General features: G+C 46.4%; 1 protein-coding gene across 3 annotated transcripts in view; it reads left to right on the forward strand.

Annotated features, from left to right (window-relative positions):
• KLHL3 (kelch like family member 3) overlaps positions 1–20,168 on the forward strand; it is a 49,100-nt gene extending 28,932 nt beyond the window's left edge. Inside the window, exons 7-16 of one of the 3 annotated variants that reach the window (XR_009115263.1) lie at positions 2,340–2,456; positions 3,447–3,596; positions 6,106–6,223; positions 6,925–7,122; positions 8,014–8,115; positions 10,943–11,071; positions 14,744–14,884; positions 15,095–15,238; positions 15,481–17,470; positions 17,505–20,168. Coding sequence is in view for 1 of the 3 variants with exons in the window: in XM_058034515.1 (XP_057890498.1) it covers positions 2,340–2,456; positions 3,447–3,596; positions 6,106–6,223; positions 6,925–7,122; positions 8,014–8,115; positions 10,943–11,071; positions 14,744–14,884; positions 15,095–15,238; positions 15,481–15,509 (1,128 nt within the window). In the remaining 2 variants the exon portion in view is untranslated. Of the gene's footprint in view, positions 1–2,339; positions 2,457–3,446; positions 3,597–6,105; positions 6,224–6,924; positions 7,123–8,013; positions 8,116–10,942; positions 11,072–14,743; positions 14,885–15,094; positions 15,239–15,480 lie in introns of all 3 variants that reach the window. The other 2 variants (XR_009115264.1, XM_058034515.1) reach the window with 2 other exon arrangements.
• The last annotated feature ends 1,155 nt before the right edge of the window (positions 20,169–21,323 follow it).

Here is a 21,323-nt window from a genome sequence, read left to right on the forward strand (position 1 = left end):
TTTTTGGCTGAAGAGACTGGGAAAACATCTGGGCTTGCTCTTTCTTTAGGCAGCATGCAGAGAGGGGATATTCCAGGCTTTTACCCTTCTCCTCCACAGAGTGGGAAATTTACTTCTCCCAAGCTCGGGACTGCTCCTGCAGCCAGGCAGGTGCCAGCTGCCACTGCAGCCCGTCCCTCAGCTCTAAATCAAGCTGTGTGGGCAGCTGCTGTGCCCATCCCAGCCTGGCAGCAGGTCCTGCATGGCTGCAGGGTCCCGGGGGAGCGGCAGCAGCTGCTCAGGGTCTGCAGCGGGCACGGCAGGACTGCAAACAGATGTGGCCTTTAAATAGAGATATTGCTGTCTTGGATTAAAGCCTTTTTCCCTTCTCTGAAATTAGGAATCAGAGCCAATGGATGGTGCCAGAATATGATTTTTTTTTTTTTTTAATAGTTATTTTTAGAGTAGGCACAGCAGGGAAGCATCAGTGCTTGCCTGACTCAGGAGTGGACGCCAGCACCGAGGAAGCAGCTTATTCCTGGTGCACATTCCTGGTGCACACTTGCCTCACCTTCCTTTACACTTGCTCACTGTCCTCCTGACCTGTAGCTGGGTATGCCTCAGCCTTGTAACCCATTCTGCAGCTCAGAACTTTCTGCACACTCTCTTTGTGCAGAAGAGGTTAATGAAAAGCCTGTTTGTCGGCTAAACGTTTGCTTTATCCTCCTTCCACATTCATTTGCAATTAAAAAAAATCTCACAACAACCCAGTTTCTACTTTAAAGGCCTCATAGCCAAAGTTGAAATGTTTGTTTGCTTATTTATTTTAATTTTAAAATACTGAAAGTCTCTACAGTATTTATTCTCCTCAGCATTTGCTGTGGTTTGATTACACCGCTCCCTGTTGGGTTGCTTAAATCCTCATTGCAGTGTCCTGAATTCCAAGCAGTTCAGCAGGAACTTTGTTGGCACAGGAAATGAGGCTGGTGCTTTACTGCATTTTAAAAGTATATAGCTTAGCCTAAGAGGAAGAAACCCCTTTCTGCTCTGCGTCTCCTTCATGGCAGGATGTGTCTGCCAAGGCCCCCTGCAAGTACATTTACCAGCAACAATTGGGGACTGAAAGATGGTGCCCTCATTTTTGGTTGATTTTGTCAAATTAGTGACCTTGGACCAAACAAAATGGTCTCTTGGGGAGTGATGGGCGGGATGGAAAGAAAGAAATAATTATCTGTGCAAATTGGCCTGACCATTTGGTGACCCTGGAAGGAAGCTGAAACCAAGGGTGCTTGCCTGGCATGCTGGAGGATGGGCCAGGGATGCCTTTGGGGGAAGCATGGACAGATGGAGTCTCTGCTCAGCCCCCGAGTGACTGGGCAGTGAGAGGGCTTGGGCAGTGGTGCCTGTAGATGTGGTTTATGTGTCAGAATTTAATTTTATCTCTGTGGGGATGCTCCACTGCAGTGATCCAGATCCTGCTGTGCAGCATCCGAGACTGCATCAGCCCCTCTTCCTGCCTTGCTGGCTGTTCCAGGAAGCCTTTTCCACTGCTTGTGACATTTTTAGGCCTTTCTTTTGTGAGAGAGGCTCCCAGTTACATAAGCACATGCATATTCATCCAGGAGCCCACATAGGAGGCTTCTCCTGGGCCAGGGCTCTGCCCATGGGGCTGTTTGTGAACACTTTGTCACGGGCTCCAGCTCTGGATGCTTATCTCAACCAGCTGGATCTGGAAGTAAAACTAGATTTTGGTTCAGACCAGAAGCCCAGTGTGCCCTTGTTCCCCAGCTGGAATATCTGAGTATTTTTAGCAGGGAAATGCAGGCAGTGCAGAGGCCCCATGGCTGCAGGCAGGGCTTGCCCTGTATGTGTGGGGAACTTGTCCTCAAGACTTTTTTCTTTCTGGGGGCTGGTGGAACTGCTGCAGTGATTAAATATGAGTGTAGTGACTTTACTGTGTGGCCAGGCTCCTGGAGGAGGGAGATCTCTGTTATCAGGAGTAATTGTTGTGGCTGATTTCATGAATAATGTCCAGTGCAAATGTCAGCAGGCTCATTAAGTTTCCTGGCTGCCTTCCAGTGCTCATGTCCAAGAGGTATATGATTGTTCTGGACATGCACTTAGCTCTGGGAGTGATACAGCACATCTAGATGTGAGGCTGCTTGTTAACATGCATGGTCAGCTCAGCTCTTTGCTACAGTGCTGCTTGTGCTCTGTGCAGCCACAGCTTTTTCACCTGTTTGATAGAGATCTTGCCCCCCCTTCCTCTGATGCTCTAAAATCACTGTGCTGCTGATTTTGGGTGGGTGACTCTGCAAGGAAGCTGTCTCTTCCCCGTTTAATTGTATTTATCTGTGCAGGTGTTTGAAGCAGTTATCTCTTGGATCAATTATGAGAAGGAATCTCGCTTGGAGCACATGGCTAAGCTGATGGAGCACGTTCGCCTGCCCCTCTTGCCCAGGGATTACCTGGTACAGGTCAGTCTGCAAAGAAGGCATCAATGCTTGCACTTAAGCTGCTGGCTGCTCCTTAATCAGTGGCTGGGCTGTTTGTGTCTGAGATGGGTAATTTGGTCTGTTGCTGAGTCTGTAAACAGAAGAATAAAAGCAAACAACTGAGTGGACTCTGAAATCAATGTGTGCTTCAAAAACCTTCTTGAAAATGGGACTTGTGCTCTGCCAGGCACTGCTGAGAGCAGAGCTGCTGTCCCTCAAGGGGAAACACTGATAAGTGAATATCTTGTGATTTTTCACCCTGAAAATACTCAAGTGGTGGTGTTACAAGCTCGTGCAGCTTTTTTCTGTCATACACAGGCAAAACATCATAATGGAAACACATAATGTGTGATAATTTTGGTTTGAGACGTGTGCTGTGCATGCATATGGGTCTGTGTGGCTGGCAGGGGAGGCACTCTCTGACTCAGTCTGACTTGGAGATTGCTCTTCATAAATGAATTCCTGGCATCTGGGCCTACATAATGAGCTGAGAATTCCCAAAGAAGGGGTTGGCATTTGGGCTCTTTGACTATGATGCTTTTATCATACATCTAAAAAAAATCAATACAATTGGTATAAAATTGGTATTCACAAGACGAATCCATCATGGGTTTGCTTTTCTTTCATCTGTATCTTCTAATGGAATAAAAGATACTGCCTCTCCTTAAAAATTCTGACTCAGATAAAAGAAATCACTTTGTATCCAGACTCCTGGTGAGTCAAGCGCATCAAGTGTTTGGCAGAGGGTGATAAAATACTCACTTCTTGTGCATGATCTTGGGAAAAAGTGAGAAATTTGGATGTTACTGCATGTGCTTCTTTGGGAGGAGCTGGAAATCTGTATTTGTCTCCTGAATTTTTTTTTAATGTTGGTACATTTGAAGGGAAATTCCAGGTTACAGGTTCTTTCCCCAAAGCTCCCTGTGACCTGTGCCAGTGTAAATGATCTTTGTTGTGTTTGCATGTTCTCAGACAGTCGAAGAAGAAGCTTTAATCAAGAATAACAACACCTGTAAAGACTTCCTTATTGAAGCCATGAAATATCATTTGCTTCCTCTGGATCAAAGGCAACTAATAAAGAATCCCAGGACAAAGCCAAGGACCCCTGTTAGCTTGCCAAAGGTAAGCTGAGCTTGTCACTTGGTGTCACCTCACCCCTGTGCCTGGTGCCATTTTCAGTCCTTTGACAGGAGATCCACAACTTGCTGTGTTACTCTTTGCTGACTCAGTGGTTGTGCTTGGAAGTGTTTTACTCCCTCTTCTGGCACTGCCTGTGCCCAGCAAGGAGACATAATTAAGTTGAATAAGCTTAGATAAGCCCTTAGGGGAAGGAGTTTTGCTCTTGAAGGGTTTTGTCAGCCACAAGTGGCTGCTGGAGTGCTGGGAGGGCTGCCTGAGCTGCTGCTGCCTGGTAAGGGCGTGTGGAGCTCTGCTGAGGAGGTCACAGTGGGTGTCTCTTCCTTTCCTGTATCCATAATCAGAAGCCAGGAAAGCAGGAAACAGCACCCAGCCCCGTGGGCAGGAAGTCTGAAGTGAATTTCAATGGACTCAAAGCAGCAACTGAATAAATAATCCTTGTTACTCCCCACGTTTATCCTGCAGGCGTGGGATGCTCCAGCACCACTTTATTAGTGAAGAAAAAAAACGACCACAGGAGCTTTTCTCTGTGCCCCAGAGATAAACACAGTGTGGCACAGTCTCTCAGCAGACTGCCACTGAAGGTGCTAGTAAGCAATTGGAGATTCCAGGACATCAAAAGCACAGTGTGTTATTTTTCCAAGCACAGACAATAATGAGGTAGCTTTGTGGGATGGTCTGTGAGATCTGTGCTGTTTCTGATGTTTGGATACTGGACTGCCCTTTGAGAAGTCGTGGTTTTGCAGCATGTGGCAGTGTGTGTCAGTGTCCTATCTGCCTGCTGTGGCTGAGATGAAGTTGGTAGAGCACAGCTTTGGGGCTATCATGGAGGGCTGACATGGCCCTTGTTCAAGGACTAAGGTAGTTAAGGATAAAAGGAACAGCAAATCAGTGAGTTCAGAGGTTCTCAACGTCTTTTATAGCATGACCTGTGAGTACAAACCCAAATCCTTCTGCAGGTTTCTCCTCCCTTCTTTTGAACTGTGAAGAAAGGGAAGGAGGTGATGATCTTTCAGCAATCCTGTTACTGAGAAACTTTCATCTGGCCTGTTGGTCCTGCTGATGAGGGATTATTGTCTGCTGTGGAATCCCTTAATTCTGTAATCGCATGAAGCCCTGTGGCTTCCATGGGAGACTGTTACACAGCTATAGTCAGGCTGTTAATTTACACTTAATTTGGTTCCTAATATCATGTTCTCATCTTTGTAGATCAAACAGGCCACTATTTCCGTGCTCTTCAAATTCTTGAAATTGCTGTCTAGCTCTCTACTTTTAAAGCAACCTTGCTTGGAGTTGAGTTTATCTGAGTGACCCAAGTGATGATCTTATCCCCTCAGCTACTCCCGGCTGCCTTGCAGAGGCTAAAGCCAGTTTTCCAACCACTCTTTATCTATATTTGAAGGCCTATAATCTTGTTTCTAGCTCCTTGGCCTTGTAAAAGTCAGATTGTCTTGGGTGATGTTTGATTTGCTGTGGTAAGGGGAGCCAATCCTCCCTCCTGATGGCTGTGGAGGGTTGAATGAAATGTGTGCTGAACCAAGTGCAGGTCCAGCTGCTTGCCAGTGCAGGTGTTGGTTTGCAGTGCCCATCTGGGGCTCAGAGCCATGGGGCACCCTCGAGTGCAGAGCTGCAGGCTCCTGGCACCCGTATCCATGGGGAATTTGTCTTCTGGCAGCAGATAGGGCAGATTTGGGAAGGATCACACTGCATGCTGCCCAGATCTTCTGATCTTCTCACTTTCCCATCAGTGTCCACCCCTTGCTGTTGCTGGTCGTGGAGTCTGGGGCTGGATGAACCCTTAGCCTGACCCAGCAGTGTGGTTCTTCCACTCCTGAGGTTGCCCTTGACCACCTTGACATAGCCTTTCCCTACCTGTAAGGAATTCAGGGTTTAATTCCTGCATTTCCTGCAGTACCTGTGGCAGCCAAAAGCCTTAATGCAGCTGACAAATCACATCCTTCAGCAGCCCAGACCCCCCAGGTCGTGACAGTTGTGGTGATTTCCCCGAGTGTCGCCTTCCCCGCAGGTGGCACCGCAGCTGTCACGGTTTATTTGCTGAGTGGCATTGATTATTTTTAGCACCACCATGGAGATAATGACTAAACAGTGGGCTGCCAGTGGAAATTATGCTGGAATCTTCTTCACTTAAAAATACTTTTGCAGTGAGTCTTGGGTATGCTGTGGTGCCAAAAGGTTTTGTATTTCAAGGGGAAATTGGGCAAGTTGCCCACCTTGGACACAGTGAGGAAGGGTAAATGGGGTGGCATTTAGCATGCATTAAATTGGAGAGAAATTTAGCATGCATTCAATTGGAGAGAAATTTTTCCCCCTTGAAATATAATTGCCTGAAATAAGCGTCCCTGCAGAGGCTTCCAGCTGACCTTCAGCACGTTTTGGCAGCTGCTCTTGATCGGGTTGTGTGATGGTTTCTCTGCAGAGCCCAGCTGCCCAGGGTCATGTCTGAGGTTTTCTAGCTCTCCTCTTCCCCCTGCAGGTGATGATTGTGGTGGGTGGGCAAGCACCCAAAGCCATTCGCAGTGTGGAGTGCTATGACTTTGAGGAGGAGCGGTGGGATCAGGTTGCTGAGCTTCCCTCACGGAGATGCAGAGCAGGTAAAGGGAACTTTTGCTGCCACCTTCTTTGTTTCCCTAATGCAGCTCTTCAGCTCTGGATAAATGTCCTTAGTCCTCCCTTTAGCTTCCTCTGTGCCCCTGGCCTCAAGCAGCTCTTTCTTTTTGCCATGCCTTCTCCTTTCCCTACAGCCATCTTTCCTTTCTTGTTCAGGTGGATGTCCTGCTCTCTAGTGGGGCTGCTCCTGCCTGTCAGCCCTCCCACTGTCTCCCCTTCTTCATCTCTCTCTCCTGGCTGTTCCTCCATCAGTGTTTCCCCTCCTCCTCCCCTGTTGCTGTCTTGGCAGCCCACAGGGGTCCAGCTTTTCTTGCTGGTTTCCTTGTGAAAATCAAAGGAGCTGAGTCAGTCCCTCTTGGTGCGGAGGAGTGGGTGATGGAGAGCAGATCTTTAAGCTGAAAACATCTGACAGGGCTGTGAGTGTGGCTCACCATTTGGTGTTCCCTCTGGCTCACAGAATTACTCACTCAGGTGTGAGCTCCATCTGTGCCTTGTGCTGCCATGTTTTCATGTGCATTCCACCTCCCACATGACACGCATGTTTTATCACGCTCGGCGTTAACCGGCAGAAAACGCCGATTGACATCGACCCGCATCCCGCTCTCCCCCGCCGCCTTTCACACCCTGGTGGCAGCATGTGGGCAGCTCCAGAGGGCTCGCTGTGACCCCCCTCTCCCCTTCCCAGGCGTGGTGTTCATGGCTGGCAGTGTCTATGCCGTGGGAGGTTTCAATGGCTCGCTGCGGGTGCGCACGGTGGACGTGTACGACGGCGCCAAGGACCAGTGGACGTCCATCGCCAGCATGCAGGAGCGGCGCAGCACGCTGGGCGCTGCCGTGCTCAACGACCTCCTCTACGCCGTGGGAGGCTTTGATGGCAGCACTGGTAGGTGCTGGGCAAGCACCAGGCACTGCCTGGCCTGGCAAAAGGGTTTTTGGAGGCCCTGCAGAGACTGCAGGGCTTTAGAGAGGTTCTTGTGCTCTTCCCCTGGGGTTCTGTAGAGAGGGAGCCAGAAATGGGGTTTGGTGTGTGTTGTAACTATCCATGTGCACGTTCTGACCTGTCAGTAATTGCAGAGAATCTCACCCTTATTTTCTTTTCCTTATTGTTTTCCCTATTTCTCTGCAGTAAACCAAAATTATTATATTGCAGAGAGTCGCACCCTTTATTATTTTCTTTCTTCTTATTTTTAGAACTGTGATACAGTTCTTTCAGCCTCATTCTCTGTGTGATTAAGCTTTTTCTGGGCTGAAAAGGGATTTTTTTCCTTGTTTCAGTTAAATTTTTCATAGCAACATGAATAAAATACTAGCAAGGAATCTTACAGGGATTTGTCTTGGCATGGCTATGTGTTTAGATTCACACCTCTGCCTCTGCTGTAAAGCTCTGCCACTTGGTTAAGCCCTGAACTAACTATTGCAGCAGGGGCTGGGGGAATTTTTAAACCTTTGCATGGATGTTTTGGAATGCTTGAAAGGATGTGGGGCTTTTGGGCTTGGAATTTGGACTCTGCTCACCTTGGTGGCCTCAGCACATTGGAGGGGCAGCAGTCCCAGGACAGAGGTGATGGGGTAACAGTTTTCCCAGCCACTGAAGAAGTGGCATTGCCATGCTGGTCCCAGCCTGAAAGGCAGGGTGTTAGGAAGTGGGATTGCAGGAGCATGGTGGGAATTACGGGCTTGGGAGGAGGTGGAAGGCAGATGAAAGTGCAACACCAATCTTTTTTTCTTCTCTTTTTTTTTAATTAGAAAACCTGTGTATCCCCTTTTTAACTAGGTCTGGCATCAGTTGAGGCCTATAGCTATAAAACCAATGAGTGGTTTTTTGTGGCTCCCATGAACACAAGAAGAAGCAGTGTTGGAGTTGGAGTTGTGGAGGGTAAGAAAATGAGCAGCCATTTCCATCAAGCAAATGTTACTTGTCAAACAGAAGCCTGAATGGTTAAGTGCAGTAGGAGGGAATGGCAAGAACTGTTCCCTACCCCAGTTGGGAAAGATTGATTTTATATGATGTAATTGCTGCAACTTTTTCCATTCTCCTCTTTATCTTGGTGAAAAATCATGTGTAGCTTTCCAAGAGCCTCAGACCTGTATCAGACTAGCCCATGCCTCCTGTGAATGCAATCAGGTGTGTGCAGGTTTCTTTGAATCCTAATTCTGCTGGGCTGGTTCTGGCTGGTGAGAGCCAGCACTGCTGTGTGCTGTGTGATGCTGCTGCTGCTGGCAGACGCTGCGTGGATGGAATACCCAGCATGGAAAATCTGCTCAGCCAGAGGAACAGCAACAGAGTTTGTCCCACAGCCCCAGGCTGGTGGTTTGGCAGGAATACTAAAACCTGTGTTTATTGACATCAGGCAGAGCTCTGCTGGGGTTCCTGAATGAGCAGGGGTGATGACAGCACAGGCTGTGGCAGTTCAGAGCGGGGTGGGAGGCTGGGCAGGAGGGTGGCAGCTGCTGGCACCTCTGGGTCAGCACCAAACTTGGGGCAGCTGGAGCTGAGCAGCTCGGTTTGGACTCTGGAGAATGAAAAGTTTAAGTAGGAATCATTTATTCCTTTACAAAGTCTATTCTGAAGCAAGTGAAAGGCTCTATTTGAACTTGTCTTTAGTGTGGCATAGCACTTTCCTTAGTGCAGAGCAGCTTTGGCACAAGACTTATTATAAACCATATAAACCATGATTTACAGTGCTTTGGTTGGACCTGTTTGAGTGGGAAGTACATGGAATATGTTAGTGTACATGAAATATGTTTATGTGAGAAGAACAAGGGAGATAAAGTCAAAATAAATAGTGGTCAGTAACTTAAATTTGCATGTTTAAGAAGCACCTCCTTCAAAATTGGCCCATGCTTGGGAAGTGCTGGGCTGCTATCAGTCATTGGAATTTATTCAAGTGACTTGAATGCAGAAAAAGTATTAAATATGGACCTGAGAGATGCATTTTCTACTGGAGACTCATGAAATCCTTTTCCTTTCCTTTTTTTGAAAACACAAGTAAATGTTGCATATGTTGGAGTCCATGATAAAAATAATAAGGGCATGTGATGGGCACAAGAGCTGATCACACTGGTGTAGGGAACAAGCTGCAGCCTGCAGTTAATCCACAGGGTTCATCTGAATGTGACAAAAATTGATCTGATGATCAATTATACACAGAAAATACCTAATAACCTATGTCAGCCAGGGAAATTGATCTTGTCTTGCCTAGATTGGCACTCTTGTCTGATTCACTGACAAAAACCAGGCAGGACCAACAGCACAAGTAAGAGTTTGAAATGTTCCTAGAGACAGGAAGATGCAGAAGGAGGTCATGAGTGGGCCTGAGGGAGAAAGAAAAGAGCCAGCCTGTTCTTGGAGACTTGCAAACATCCAGAATCAGGAGGATGCAAAAGCGTGAGGCTGAAGATAACTGCTGGTGGGAGTCTTGTGCATGCAGAAAATTGCACAGCTCATTCATGGCCAGATTTTGCTGTCATTGATTGAGAATTTATATTATTTCTAGGTTTTGTACAAAAATTTAGGTTAGAATTTTTCTACATGTTTGTCGAGCTTATTTTATTATATGATATTATATTAAAGAATACTATACTAAAACTTCACTAAAGAGTAGAGAAAGGATACAGACAGAAGGCTACAAAGAATAATGAAAACTCGTTACTGCTTCCAGAGTCCTGACCCAGCTGGCTGTGATTGGTCATAAAGTGAAAACAATTCACATGAAGCCAATCAAACAACCACCTGTTGGAGAAACAATCTCCAGACCACATTCCAAAGCAGCAAAACACGGCGGAAGCAAATGAGAAAATATTGTTTTCATTTTTCTCCGAGGTTTCTCAGCTTCCCAGGAGAAGAAATCCTGGCAAAGGGATTTTTCAGAAAATATGACAGTGACAGGTTTAGACATGTCCCCTAGAACCACCTGAGGCAGGGCTGTGCCTGTGGGTGAGCCTGGCTGTGTAAGAATGAGAGATGTGGGACTCCAGGCAGCTCTTCAAAATGCAGTTTATTACATCCAACAGGTTACAGCAGTCCAGGGTCGTGGGTGACAGAACTGTGCCTACAGCTGTCAGCTCCAGCTGCAGGCAGGCCTGGAGCTATTTTTGGTTACCTTGCATTATATACTTTTCTTTCCTGAGCATCTTAATACAGTAGAACCAATCGATACCTTAACTTTTATCTATAGCCTATCATAACTGCTATAATTACCATATTCATGTTACTGTTCTCCAATGGCTAAAAGTATGTCACAGTTCAAGCCAGAAGTTGTTTTTCAGTTTTCTTGCAGTGGAAAATTCTGAGACCTTTTTTATACCTGCAACTTTGCTGACTTGTTTGTCTGTGCTATCTTTCTGCTTGGCGAAAACATCTTCTTGTTTATCCTTTGCTCTAAGTCCTAGAGGTGGGTTGATCCTTTGCTCTAAGTCATAGAGGTGGGTTTATCCTTTTCTCCAAGTCATAGAGGTGGGTTTATCTTTTTCTCTAAGCCATAAAAACCCTTCCTAACTAACACACCCTTTTCCTCCTTGGTTATCCGGTAAGACCGTCTCAGCAATTCTTTCCTTCCGCATCAAAACTTGCTTCCATCTCTACTCCTCCATGAGACTCCACATTCACAAATCTTCCTGCTAAGCATATCGGTGGGACTTTGTTGCCACACGTGCACCCTTGCCAGCGTGGGGAGCCGTCACCTTTGCCGTGTGTGTTGCAGGGAAGCTGTACGCGGTGGGCGGCTACGACGGCGCGTCGCGGCAGTGCCTGAGCACGGTGGAGCAGTACAACCCCGCCACCAACGAGTGGACCTACGTGGCTGACATGAGCACGCGGCGCAGCGGGGCAGGTACTGCTCAGCACGGGCTCCGCCGTGGGCTCTGCAGGCAACCCCGAGACGAGAATCTTGGCTCTTTCAGAAGGCTGATTTATTATTTTATGTTATATATTATGGTAAAAGAAAGTGATATAGCAAAATGGCAGTAAAAGAATAGAAGAAAGGATTTCATCAGGAAGGAATGGTAATAAAATCTGGTGACTGAGCAGAGAGTCTGAGACAGCTGGACTGTGATTGGCTGTTAATTAAGAACAACTGTCGCAGACATCTTTTTATGAGAAATCTTTCCTTCTCCTGAGAAGCTGGGAGGCCACAGGGACAAAATGTAAACAATGGTTATCTGCTGCTGTGGAATACAACAGGTGCATCTGTGATTGGCCCATGTTGGATGTTTATAATTAATGGCCAGTCACAGCCCAGCTGGCTTGGACACAGTGTTGGAGCCACAACCTTTGTTATTCTTCTTTCCTTTCTATTCTTAGCTTAGCTAGCCTTCTGAGATGAAACCTTTTCTTCTATTATTTTAGTACAATTTTAATGTAATATATATCATAAAATAATGAATCAAGTCTTCTGAAATATGCAGTCAAATCCTTGTCTCTTCCTTCAACATAAGACCCCTGTGAACACCATCACAAACAACCACATGAGACCAATCACAGATGCACCTGTTGCATTCCAGAGCAGCAGATGATCTTTGTTTACATTTCGTTTCTGAGGCCTCTCAGCTTCTCAGGAGAAAAGATCCTAGGAAAAGGATTTTTCATAAAATATGTCCGTGACACACCGCCTGCTCTGCTCACACACAGGGAGGGAAAGTGAGATTTTCCATTGCTGGGCTTGCAAGTGCCACCTCTTGTGTGCCCTGCTTCCCATGAGGGGTGAAAATGTAATGGCTTGGAATCTTTCAGCAGCTCTCGTGGCTTGTTGTATTGCAGTAAATAGTTATTTAGTTGTTTGCACTGGGTGTTTTGGTAGTTTGCGCTGTTCACATGATTTGTATCCTGTGACCTCGTGGTTTTCCCTTTTCCCCCTCATTTGCACAGTGTGTAGGATAATAAAATTAATCTCAGATTTTCCCTTCTTAGCTAGTTTTTAGTTGATTTTTTGCAAGAGTTGGTGATCTGGAGTATTAGAGGAAAGGATCTGTTGTAAAATGATTGGATTCTAGTCTTGATGGTTTCTAATTTCCTACGTGATCTTGGGCCAGGTAGTAATTTGTCTTCTCTGTGATTGTTCCTCTCTGAAAGGGAGAAGAGCTCTTATCCACTGCATTTAAAATCATCTTCAGGAGAATGGGCATTTGTCATTGTTGATCTTAATGCTCAGTGTGTGCTGTGAGTCCTCCCTGATACTGAATTGTGCAGGTACCCACAGGAAAGCCTGGGGGCTGCCCTTTGGGGCTGAAATGGCCCTGCAGGTTACGCTGTGGTGGGAGTTCCCTTTTGAGCCGGGCAGGTTGAGGCTGCTCTCTACACCCTGTGTCTCTCTCCTCACTCCAGTATCTTTTCTGTAGCTCCAGGTGAGGTAAATATGGACACACTGTTGGTTTGAGTTCTGTGTAAAAGGTATGTGGTATCTGCTTGATGCTTAAACCTAGTCCAGTGCAGCCTTCCAGGAGAGCAGAATGAGTTTCTCCTATTGCTGGCAGTGTGTTGAAACAGCAAGAATTCTGTGGCTGTAGTGAGATGGGTTTTATTGAGTTGTTGGAAACACTCTGAGCGCTGCTTTACAAGTGTTTCTCCATGTAGCCAAGTCCTTTGTTAGGAATGCTCATACTCCCCTGCCAAACTTGGCAGTTTTCTGTCCCCACCTGACAGCTGAGCTCCTCAGGCTCTGACTGTCCTGCAGAGGCTCCTGCAGCAGGGATGGAGGGGACTGTCCAGTGCCACTGCCACCAGCAGTGCTGCAGCACAGTCTGCTGTCCAGCCCCAGCAATGACACCGTGCTCTGCTGTCCCTGTGCTGACATCTAGTGGGGCTGGGGACAGGTGTCCCCAACTCCCTGGAGGCACTGGGGCTGAGGGGATCTGCAGGTTCTGCCCAGCTTTTGTAGAATCATAATTTTTTTAGATTGGAAATGACCTTTAAGATCATCAGGTCCCACTGTTAACCCAGCACTGACATGTTCATGCTAAACCACATCCCCAGGTGCCACATCTGCACGTTTGTTGAACACTCCAGGGTTTGCTGGACCAGCTGTGTGGTTCACTTCCCCTGTCCCTGCATGCCCTGTCTCACTGCACAAGGAGGCAGTTTCATGGGAAAAAACTTGAGCATTTCTGGCTCTTTTATTCTCTTGCTTGCTAAATTAGTTTACTCATTAAATTATTTCTTACAAGTATAAGATTTCCACTAACAGCTGAATACAATCATATGCCAAGGTGCTGCACAGCCAGGCTGCTGGGCTCAGATGCAGTTAAGTGATTTTCCATTTCCCAGTGACCTGGGAGACAGCTGCTCCAGCTCAGGAGCCAGGACACACATGTGGATGTGTTCTGCTCTTCCCAAGTCCTGCATGTTGGAGTACTGCAACCACACCAAGGATGTGGCCCAGTAATGTGGATATTTATGGCAGTTAGAGATTAATTGTATGTTTGCCAGAGGTGAACCATGAGTCCCAATGTCATATTAGGATTTCAGCACCTCCTGGTACAGTGCGAGATGGCTGGCCCAAAACCAAACCCAGCAGTAGCAGGCTAAGATAATTTGGAGAGGGGAGAGGTGACACTGTACCTGTGTACCTGTCCCCAGATGGGGATGCTCCTGATGGAGCTGCAGAGCCTCAGTGGTGCCTGTTCTCTGGCTCAGCAGCTGTTCCTGCCTTCTCCTTTCCTGACCAGGAGAGATCCTTGCACGGGCTCCAAGTGAAAAACCTGTTGCTATCAGCCTGGCAGGACCCCTCCCTGCACACTGGTTAATGCCCATGGTTGAAATGATGTGATTCAGATCTGTTTCTGTTTTACTAACATCCCACCTTGTTAATTTTAATAGAGGCCTTTGAACCTATTAACGAAGATATGTTGCTGAAAGTTTTAACTCTCATGGATTGGTGAACATTTTAATTAACTAATTTACTTAATATTAGGCAGAAGTAGCTTTAAGAACCCTATCATTCCCACAGTGGCCAGGGGCCTTCAAAAATGGCTGAGAAGGTGGCATTGGCGGCACCTTGTCTGTGCCACGTGCTGCCAGGTTTTGGGGTGGGAGTGGGAGGAGAGGAACCAGGTGGCAGCTTCAAGAGCTATAAATTGTTGAGGAGAGGAACATCATCCAAGGGATGAAGTTGTGTGTCACAATGGCAGCAGGAAAAACAAATGTCCTGGAAGGGGAATCAGGCTAAAAGCAGAGGGTCCCATGGTGGAAAATATCAGGCAGATGGAAACTAAGAGGGGTGGGAGGCAGAGAGGAAGTCAGTGCAAAGAGATGGAACAAGGGCAGAGGAGTGTCATGGGACTAGACTGCTGGTCTCGGGTAGCCTGACAGCTTCCTGGGAGGGGACATCTGCCAGGCACTACTGTGCAGGGTGCTGTGGTGCCACGGGGTGGGTGGATGCAGAGCTGACCATGTGATCTTGGTGCACATGTGGCCCATGCTTTTGGAAGTGCCTTGGAGAGGCCAAGGCCATGCCCAGGGATGTGCAGCCCTGTCCCTGTGCTGTGGCTGACCTGGCTGTGCTTGGCAGGTGTTGGTGTGCTCAGTGGGCTGCTCTACGCCACCGGGGGCCACGACGGGCCCTTGGTGAGGAAGAGTGTGGAAGTCTACGACCCAGGGACAAACACCTGGAAGCAAGTGGCAGATATGAATATGTGCAGAAGAAATGCAGGTAACCATGATAAGCCTTTCTGTGGTGGTTGGCTCGGTTGTCTGTGTGTGGTTTTTAATGCAGTTGGTGTGCTCGTGGTGTATGTGATCAGTGTTGTAGAAGATAAAAATGGGAGTTGAGGGATCTGCTTGGGGGTGAATCGGAATGTGGCAGCAGCACGCTGTGGGGGATGAGTTGGCTCCTGTCTCACCATCTGTGCTCTGCTTTGAGGGGTGTGTGCTGTGAATGGTCTCCTCTACGTGGTGGGAGGCGATGATGGTTCCTGCAACCTGGCCTCGGTGGAGTACTACAACCCCAGCACAGACAAGTGGACGTTGTTGCCAACCAGCATGAGCACAGGGAGGAGTTATGCAGGTAAACAGGCAGTGGGGGGAGTGGGCAGCAGTGGGGTCATCCCTAAACTTGAGGGCTGTGCCCCCAGAAGCTTTAACTGTACTTTTTTTGTATGTTTTATGTTGATTTCAGTAGGAGGAACTTTCACAGAAGTGGTAGACACCTCCCTCATTGCTGGCCTTAGGCTTTGCAGGATGATTGTAGCCACGTGGCAACCCAGGAGCTGCTCCCACCATAACTGTGTCTGTCTGTTCTTACAACAGGTGTGGCTGTGATTCACAAACCCTTGTGACACACGATCAAGCCAATGTGAGGAGCAGAAGTGAAGTGGATCCAGCTAGGTGGTGTTGGGAAGATGACTGACCTCTGACTTGACCCATCTCATTGCTGTTAATGTCTTAGCATGACAAGTGATACGTTGCAAGCATCATCCACTCTGCAGTGGATTGCATAGCCAAGTGAAAATCCCTCTGGGGACGTGTTCCATGCTAGACACGAGGTGTTGCTTGTTATCTGTGGTGCAATCAGCTGTTCTTCTCGATGGCATGTGTCCTGAGATAAACACTGTGCTTGGACTGCAGGCACGGGATTTTTTGTGTGAAACAAAACTGCTACGTTTGGGCATGTGAGTAAAAACGAACGTTTCTGGATTTCTTCCCTACTGATGCTCCGTGCACATTGCTGGTTGAACTACTTACTCACTGTGCCTGGAGGGTGGACTTTAATACTGGCAGGGGAAACTCCTGAGTTCCAGCAGAGAAAAAACAGCAGAAATGGACTGGAACAGGGTGGTCTGGCTCGAGTGTGACGCTGTCTCAGCCGTACGTTTGTACATGCCACTGGACTGCTGTGTGTATCCCTGAAATGCTTGTGGAAATAAACACCATGTGGTTTTTCTACTTGCCATGGATGCTGTGTGCTGTGCGTGCCGGGACCTGCTGGGCAGTGCCTTCCCTGGGGCTGAGCTCTCTGCACCTGAGCCACACTGAACCCACAGCCCCACACTACACATGCTGCTCCCACGGGCTTTGTTGCTCCTGTGAAACCAGTGTTGCTTGAATAGAAAATGTTCCCAACCCACACTTTTCAGCTGTGCTGAAAGCTTCATTCTAGCTCTGTCCAGCATCTCAATGCCATTTCATAATAGAGCATTTAGATGTAAAAAAAAAAAACCCTTATGGTGCCATTAATGTAGAGACATTCTGTGCAGTGAGAGCCCTCTGTCACCCAAGCAGGGATTAATGAGCCAAGTAAAATACCTGCAGTGTTTTAATGCTTCCAGAGCAGGGAGATTAACTAATCACTGTCACTGTAATTGCTATTTTAGTCTTGCCCTTACTAAAAGCATTCCTCTGTTAGTATGAAGAACTCAAAAGATTATTCCAAACAGACAAATCTAGATCCATATGTAAGAGACCTGTCTTGCTTATATACCAAATTCTTAAAGTTTCCTGTTTAAGAAGATGTTTGACTTTAAAATACCTTTTTGTGTCTCCCTATGAGCTCTGACCTGCTTCTGCATACAGAGGTGAGCTCCAAAAAGCTCCTCAGCTAAAGGGAACTAGTGAAGAAAAATATTTTCTCTACTCTTTTTCTTGTTGTTTGGGTTTGGTTTTTTTCTGTTTTCCACTTGTAGATCAGCTGAGGCTTTTTGTTGTGGGCAGCTGTCCAGAGCTGTTATGCTGGTTTCTGTCTCCATAGATCTGCTCTGTGTGACCTTTGACAGTAGAAGAGAAAAATACTTAAAAATTTATTTCAGAGGGATCCAAGCTGCATCATCTTGTGCTGCTTTTGGAGAGGAGTGGGTTTCTTCTATAAATATGTGTTCTTTGGTGTTTACACAGTCCTTGCTAGATGGGTGCCTGCTCACTGTGGGGAAACAGCCCCTGCCTGTGTTGTGTCACTGCCTGCAGAGGGGCTGGCATTCCCTTCACAGGGAATGTGAGGTAGCTCCCACTCCTCTTGGGATGTTCTTGTTCACAAACAAAGGCAAACTGTCTAAAGAAAATGCATTACTACTCTTTATGCTACCCTTCCACTGTATGTGAGCTCAGAGGTCTTGAAAATAATAATTAAAAAAAAAAAATTAGTCCTTTCCATAATACCCGTTAAACCTTTTGCTTTGAGTTTTACAACCTGCAGTGAAATGTGCCAAAACCAATACTGTGACATACTGCTCTCCTGTGAGATGTTGCTTACTGCAAAAGCCATTGAGGCTGGTAGGAATGTACCCTGGTAGGAATTTACATCCCAGTAGGAATGTACATCCCAGTAGGAATGTACCCAGTAGGAATGTACATCCCAGTAGGAATGACCTGAGTAGGAATATTCCCCTGACTGCAGCTGCCTTGGGGTCAGAGTCCTGAGATGCACCTTTATGGTGGCATCATAAGGAAGGTGATGAGGCCTCAGCTGGGACAGAATTCCAATTAAATTCCAATTCACTGTCCCAAAAAGTGCTTCCCTTCCATGCAGCCTGGTAATAAAGGATAAAATGGGACAGACAAAGCATTTCAGTGCAAGGTAGCATCTGTTGTTAGGCAGAGGTGACTGGACAAGGCTGGACAAGCATTTGGGCACTTGTTACCTCTGGTACAGACATAAAGCTAAATAAACTCCTCTATAAGCTACTGTGCAGCCCAGCTGCAGCTCAACAGTTGGGAACAGCTCCCAGCCAACATTCTCACACCTCTGGCTTCACTGGAGTAGAGGCCAATATTACCCAGAGACTATGAGTTTATGTGGGCTGGAGATAAAAATTGGTAGGTACTGCTAGAGAGGGGCAAGGCTGCAATTTGCTGTGTTTGTCAGGTGGGCAAAGTGGGTACAACTGGAGGTGGGATAATTTTATCCCCTGCTCTCCATCTGTTCACAGACCTTTCTTAATTACTAGGTTTTGGTGGTTCTCTGCTCTTGTAAAATGGCATTTCTGCCCAGTGCTGGCCCAGAGCTGGCATGCTGGACAGGGCTAGGACTCACAGCCCTTGCCAGGGGTGGGGGATGCTGTTCCCAGCCCAGCCAGTGCTCCTCGTGGTGTTCCCTCCCTTCCTTCCCAAACGTTGCAGTGTTATGCAAGTCAAGTGACCTCGTTCTCCAGCTATGCAATACAAACAACGTGTGATGAACCAGCTGTGCCCCCCCACCCCCAAAATGCTTTTGGAATTTGTCTTTGATGCGTGGTTTCGTGTTTGTATTGTTCATTTTGAGCACCTGAGCCAGATCCTTTACAGATTGCCTTTTTCTAGGACTGAAAACGTAGCATTAGTACTAACAAATTTTATTGTAAATATTTTTATAAGACGATTTAAAATAATATTTGGATTGCTTTTTATGGTCTTCAGTGACATTTCTGGATCTAATTCGTGCACTCCAGTGTGGTTTCTGCTGGCTGTGGTGTAGGTGTGACTCTGTATGTTCTCTGCACAAGAAGTGCCATGTTGTAAGGAAGATCTGGGATAGGTGCTGTGTTGGTTTGAATGTTAGAAGGACAGCCTGGGCTCCACATTATGAGATAAATTCAGACCCATTACCTCAGTCACCAGTAGGCCCTTAGATTATTGGTTATTTTACAATGATTCCAATACCCTGATTTAATTTCCTCGTGCCATGAGTTTGGTTCCTGGGCAGTTTGGGGGACAAGCTGTCACTTGGTCGTTCTGTTTCTTGGCTCCTGCATGAGCTGCTTGAAGACAGAGATACTGCCCACAACAGCCTGGGCACAACCCCCAGAATGCCAAAATCACACAAATTATTGCAGGAGTTTTACTAAAAGCTTTACAGACCAAATTTTAACCTCTTCCTCATGTTGGTCCTTGGTGAATATGCACACTTTCCTCAGCTTCATTCTGTTGTAATCTCTTTTTGGGGTCACCCTGTGCTTGACTCCTGTGGGTTTGTGGCCCAGGGTTTCCTCAAGGGGATTTTGCTGCTGCAGAAAAGCCCCCGGGATGAGCCCCAGCCCCAGGAGCATCATGTGTGGTGCACACCCTGCTGGGCTCTCAGCAGATCTAACTCAAGCAAGCTGTTGTTTAAACAAGTCTGAACGAAGTCCATCTTTTCCATTGGTGCCTAATAGATAAATTGGGGGTGTTTAAAATCAATTTTCAGTTCATTCAGTTTATCCAAACAGTGTCTTTTTATGGATGTGTACAACAAGTAATTACCATAAATACACTTGGCAGTGTTTGCATGTCACCACCATGAAAGTTTAATACTCTTCTCTGGTTTACAGTGTTTGGAGACCAAAATCCTTAATATCCAGTGAGGTGTGGTGCCTGTTCATCAACCAATGATGGCTCAAAGGATAAATGCTGTATATCAGGCTACTGTGATGGTTCAACAGATGAATGCAGCTTGGTCTTAACCTTTGGGATTCATTATTCATAGATTGTCAAAGCAGTTGCTCCCTTTGCCCACATCATGCCCAAAAATCACTTTCATGTGAGCATTGTTGCTCAAAGCTGCAGTGTTTGGGAGTGTACTAGATATTATGGTCTGAATATGGGCTCATCCACTTTTTTTCATCCTCCTTTATCTTTGTTTATGGGTTTATAAATTATTTTCCTCTTCAGTGATAATAAATAAATAAATATTGATAATTTTAATTTGTATATTTTATGTATAAAGACCCTCAAGGGTAATGAATGATTTTGAAGTAATTTACTTGGGTGTGAAAAAATTTTGGTTTTGTAAACCAGACTACTTTGGTTCAGTAGCTGACAGTATACTCTAACAAGTTGGTTGACTGTTTAGGCTCATTTTTTAAATTAGAGATTTTTGCATGAGTGTGGAGGACAAAGGACTTTGCAAAGTAACTCTCTTGACAGCTGTCTTGTTCAGAGCGACGAACAACTCAAGAAACATTCTTCACTGACATATTTCTATTATGAAAGAAAATCACACCGTAGTTCCCCATAATTTAATTTGAATAAAAACTGGACTAATGAAACTTTTCTGGGTCTGTTTTGACTTTATTGACTTCTGACAATGAGGAGCAATCTCATTATTCCACATGGCTTTATTTGTCCCCTATTTAATCACAGCAGGTGCCAGCCCTGGGTCACTCTGCCCCTTGCTGTGGGGTGGTGGCACTCACACGTGCTGATGCTGAGATGCTGCTCTGATGATGTGTCCCAGATTCTGCTCTGCTCCTTTTCCAAGGCAAGTTAAAAGCATTTCTCCTGGGGCTGGGGAAGCCCTTGGTTCAGGGCATGGCTGGTAGAAGACAGAAACTTTTAGGGAATGCAGCTGGGAAGAGAGAAATGCAAAAAGTTTAGCACCAAGGGCTCAGTATTTCTTAATAACACCATAAAATAACACATTAGCCAAGCCACCCAACTCATTCTGCTTTATGCTCACAAAAAGTCTCACTGAGCTCTTTGGTTTTCCAGAAATGCTCCTTGTGCCTCCCTTGTCTGTTAATACCAATGTACAACATCAAATCTACCATGTGGGATCCTGAAATTTAATTACCTGATGCACAGATAATGAACGACATATTGTGGGTTGCTCTATGCAGCTGGGGGACTTTGCAATTATTCCTGATTTCATTTCAAAATTACTTTTCTCTTGTGCAGCTGGCTGCTTTTTATTCATGTTTAAACTGATGAATCTATGAACCTGCAGCTAAAGAAAAGCCTTGGCAATCCAGGGAGAAATCTCACTACCTTGACTTTGCTGCCTGATTTTTTTTCTGCTATTATTGTTTCTTTTTTTCACCTTATATTATATATCACCAATCTTATATTTTCACCTTTGGGCATGTTTTCCACCCTACACTTCACCCTTGACAGGGCAGAAACTCTATAGCAGTAGCTGCCCCCTTGCTTCATTCACCTCAGAAGGGTCAGGGTTTTGCAGTGAGGAAAGGAAAGAAAATGGGGAAGACTCCCCCAGAGAGTTTATAAGGTCAGAGGAGCAGCTCCTCTCCTTGCTGTTGGGTGTCACACATGCTGGAATAACCCAGGGTGTGATGAAGCCTCCTCTGCTGCAGAAAGGTTTTGTGATTTGGTGCCTGAGTCATCTGGAACCGGAATCAGAGGTAGGGCAGGAAACTCCAACAACTTCAGCTATGGAAACTCCAACACCTGATCAAAGATGAACCTGT

Source organism: Melospiza georgiana, chromosome 15 (assembly GCF_028018845.1).
Source record: "Melospiza georgiana isolate bMelGeo1 chromosome 15, bMelGeo1.pri, whole genome shotgun sequence".
Taxonomy (NCBI): domain Eukaryota; kingdom Metazoa; phylum Chordata; class Aves; order Passeriformes; family Passerellidae; genus Melospiza; species Melospiza georgiana.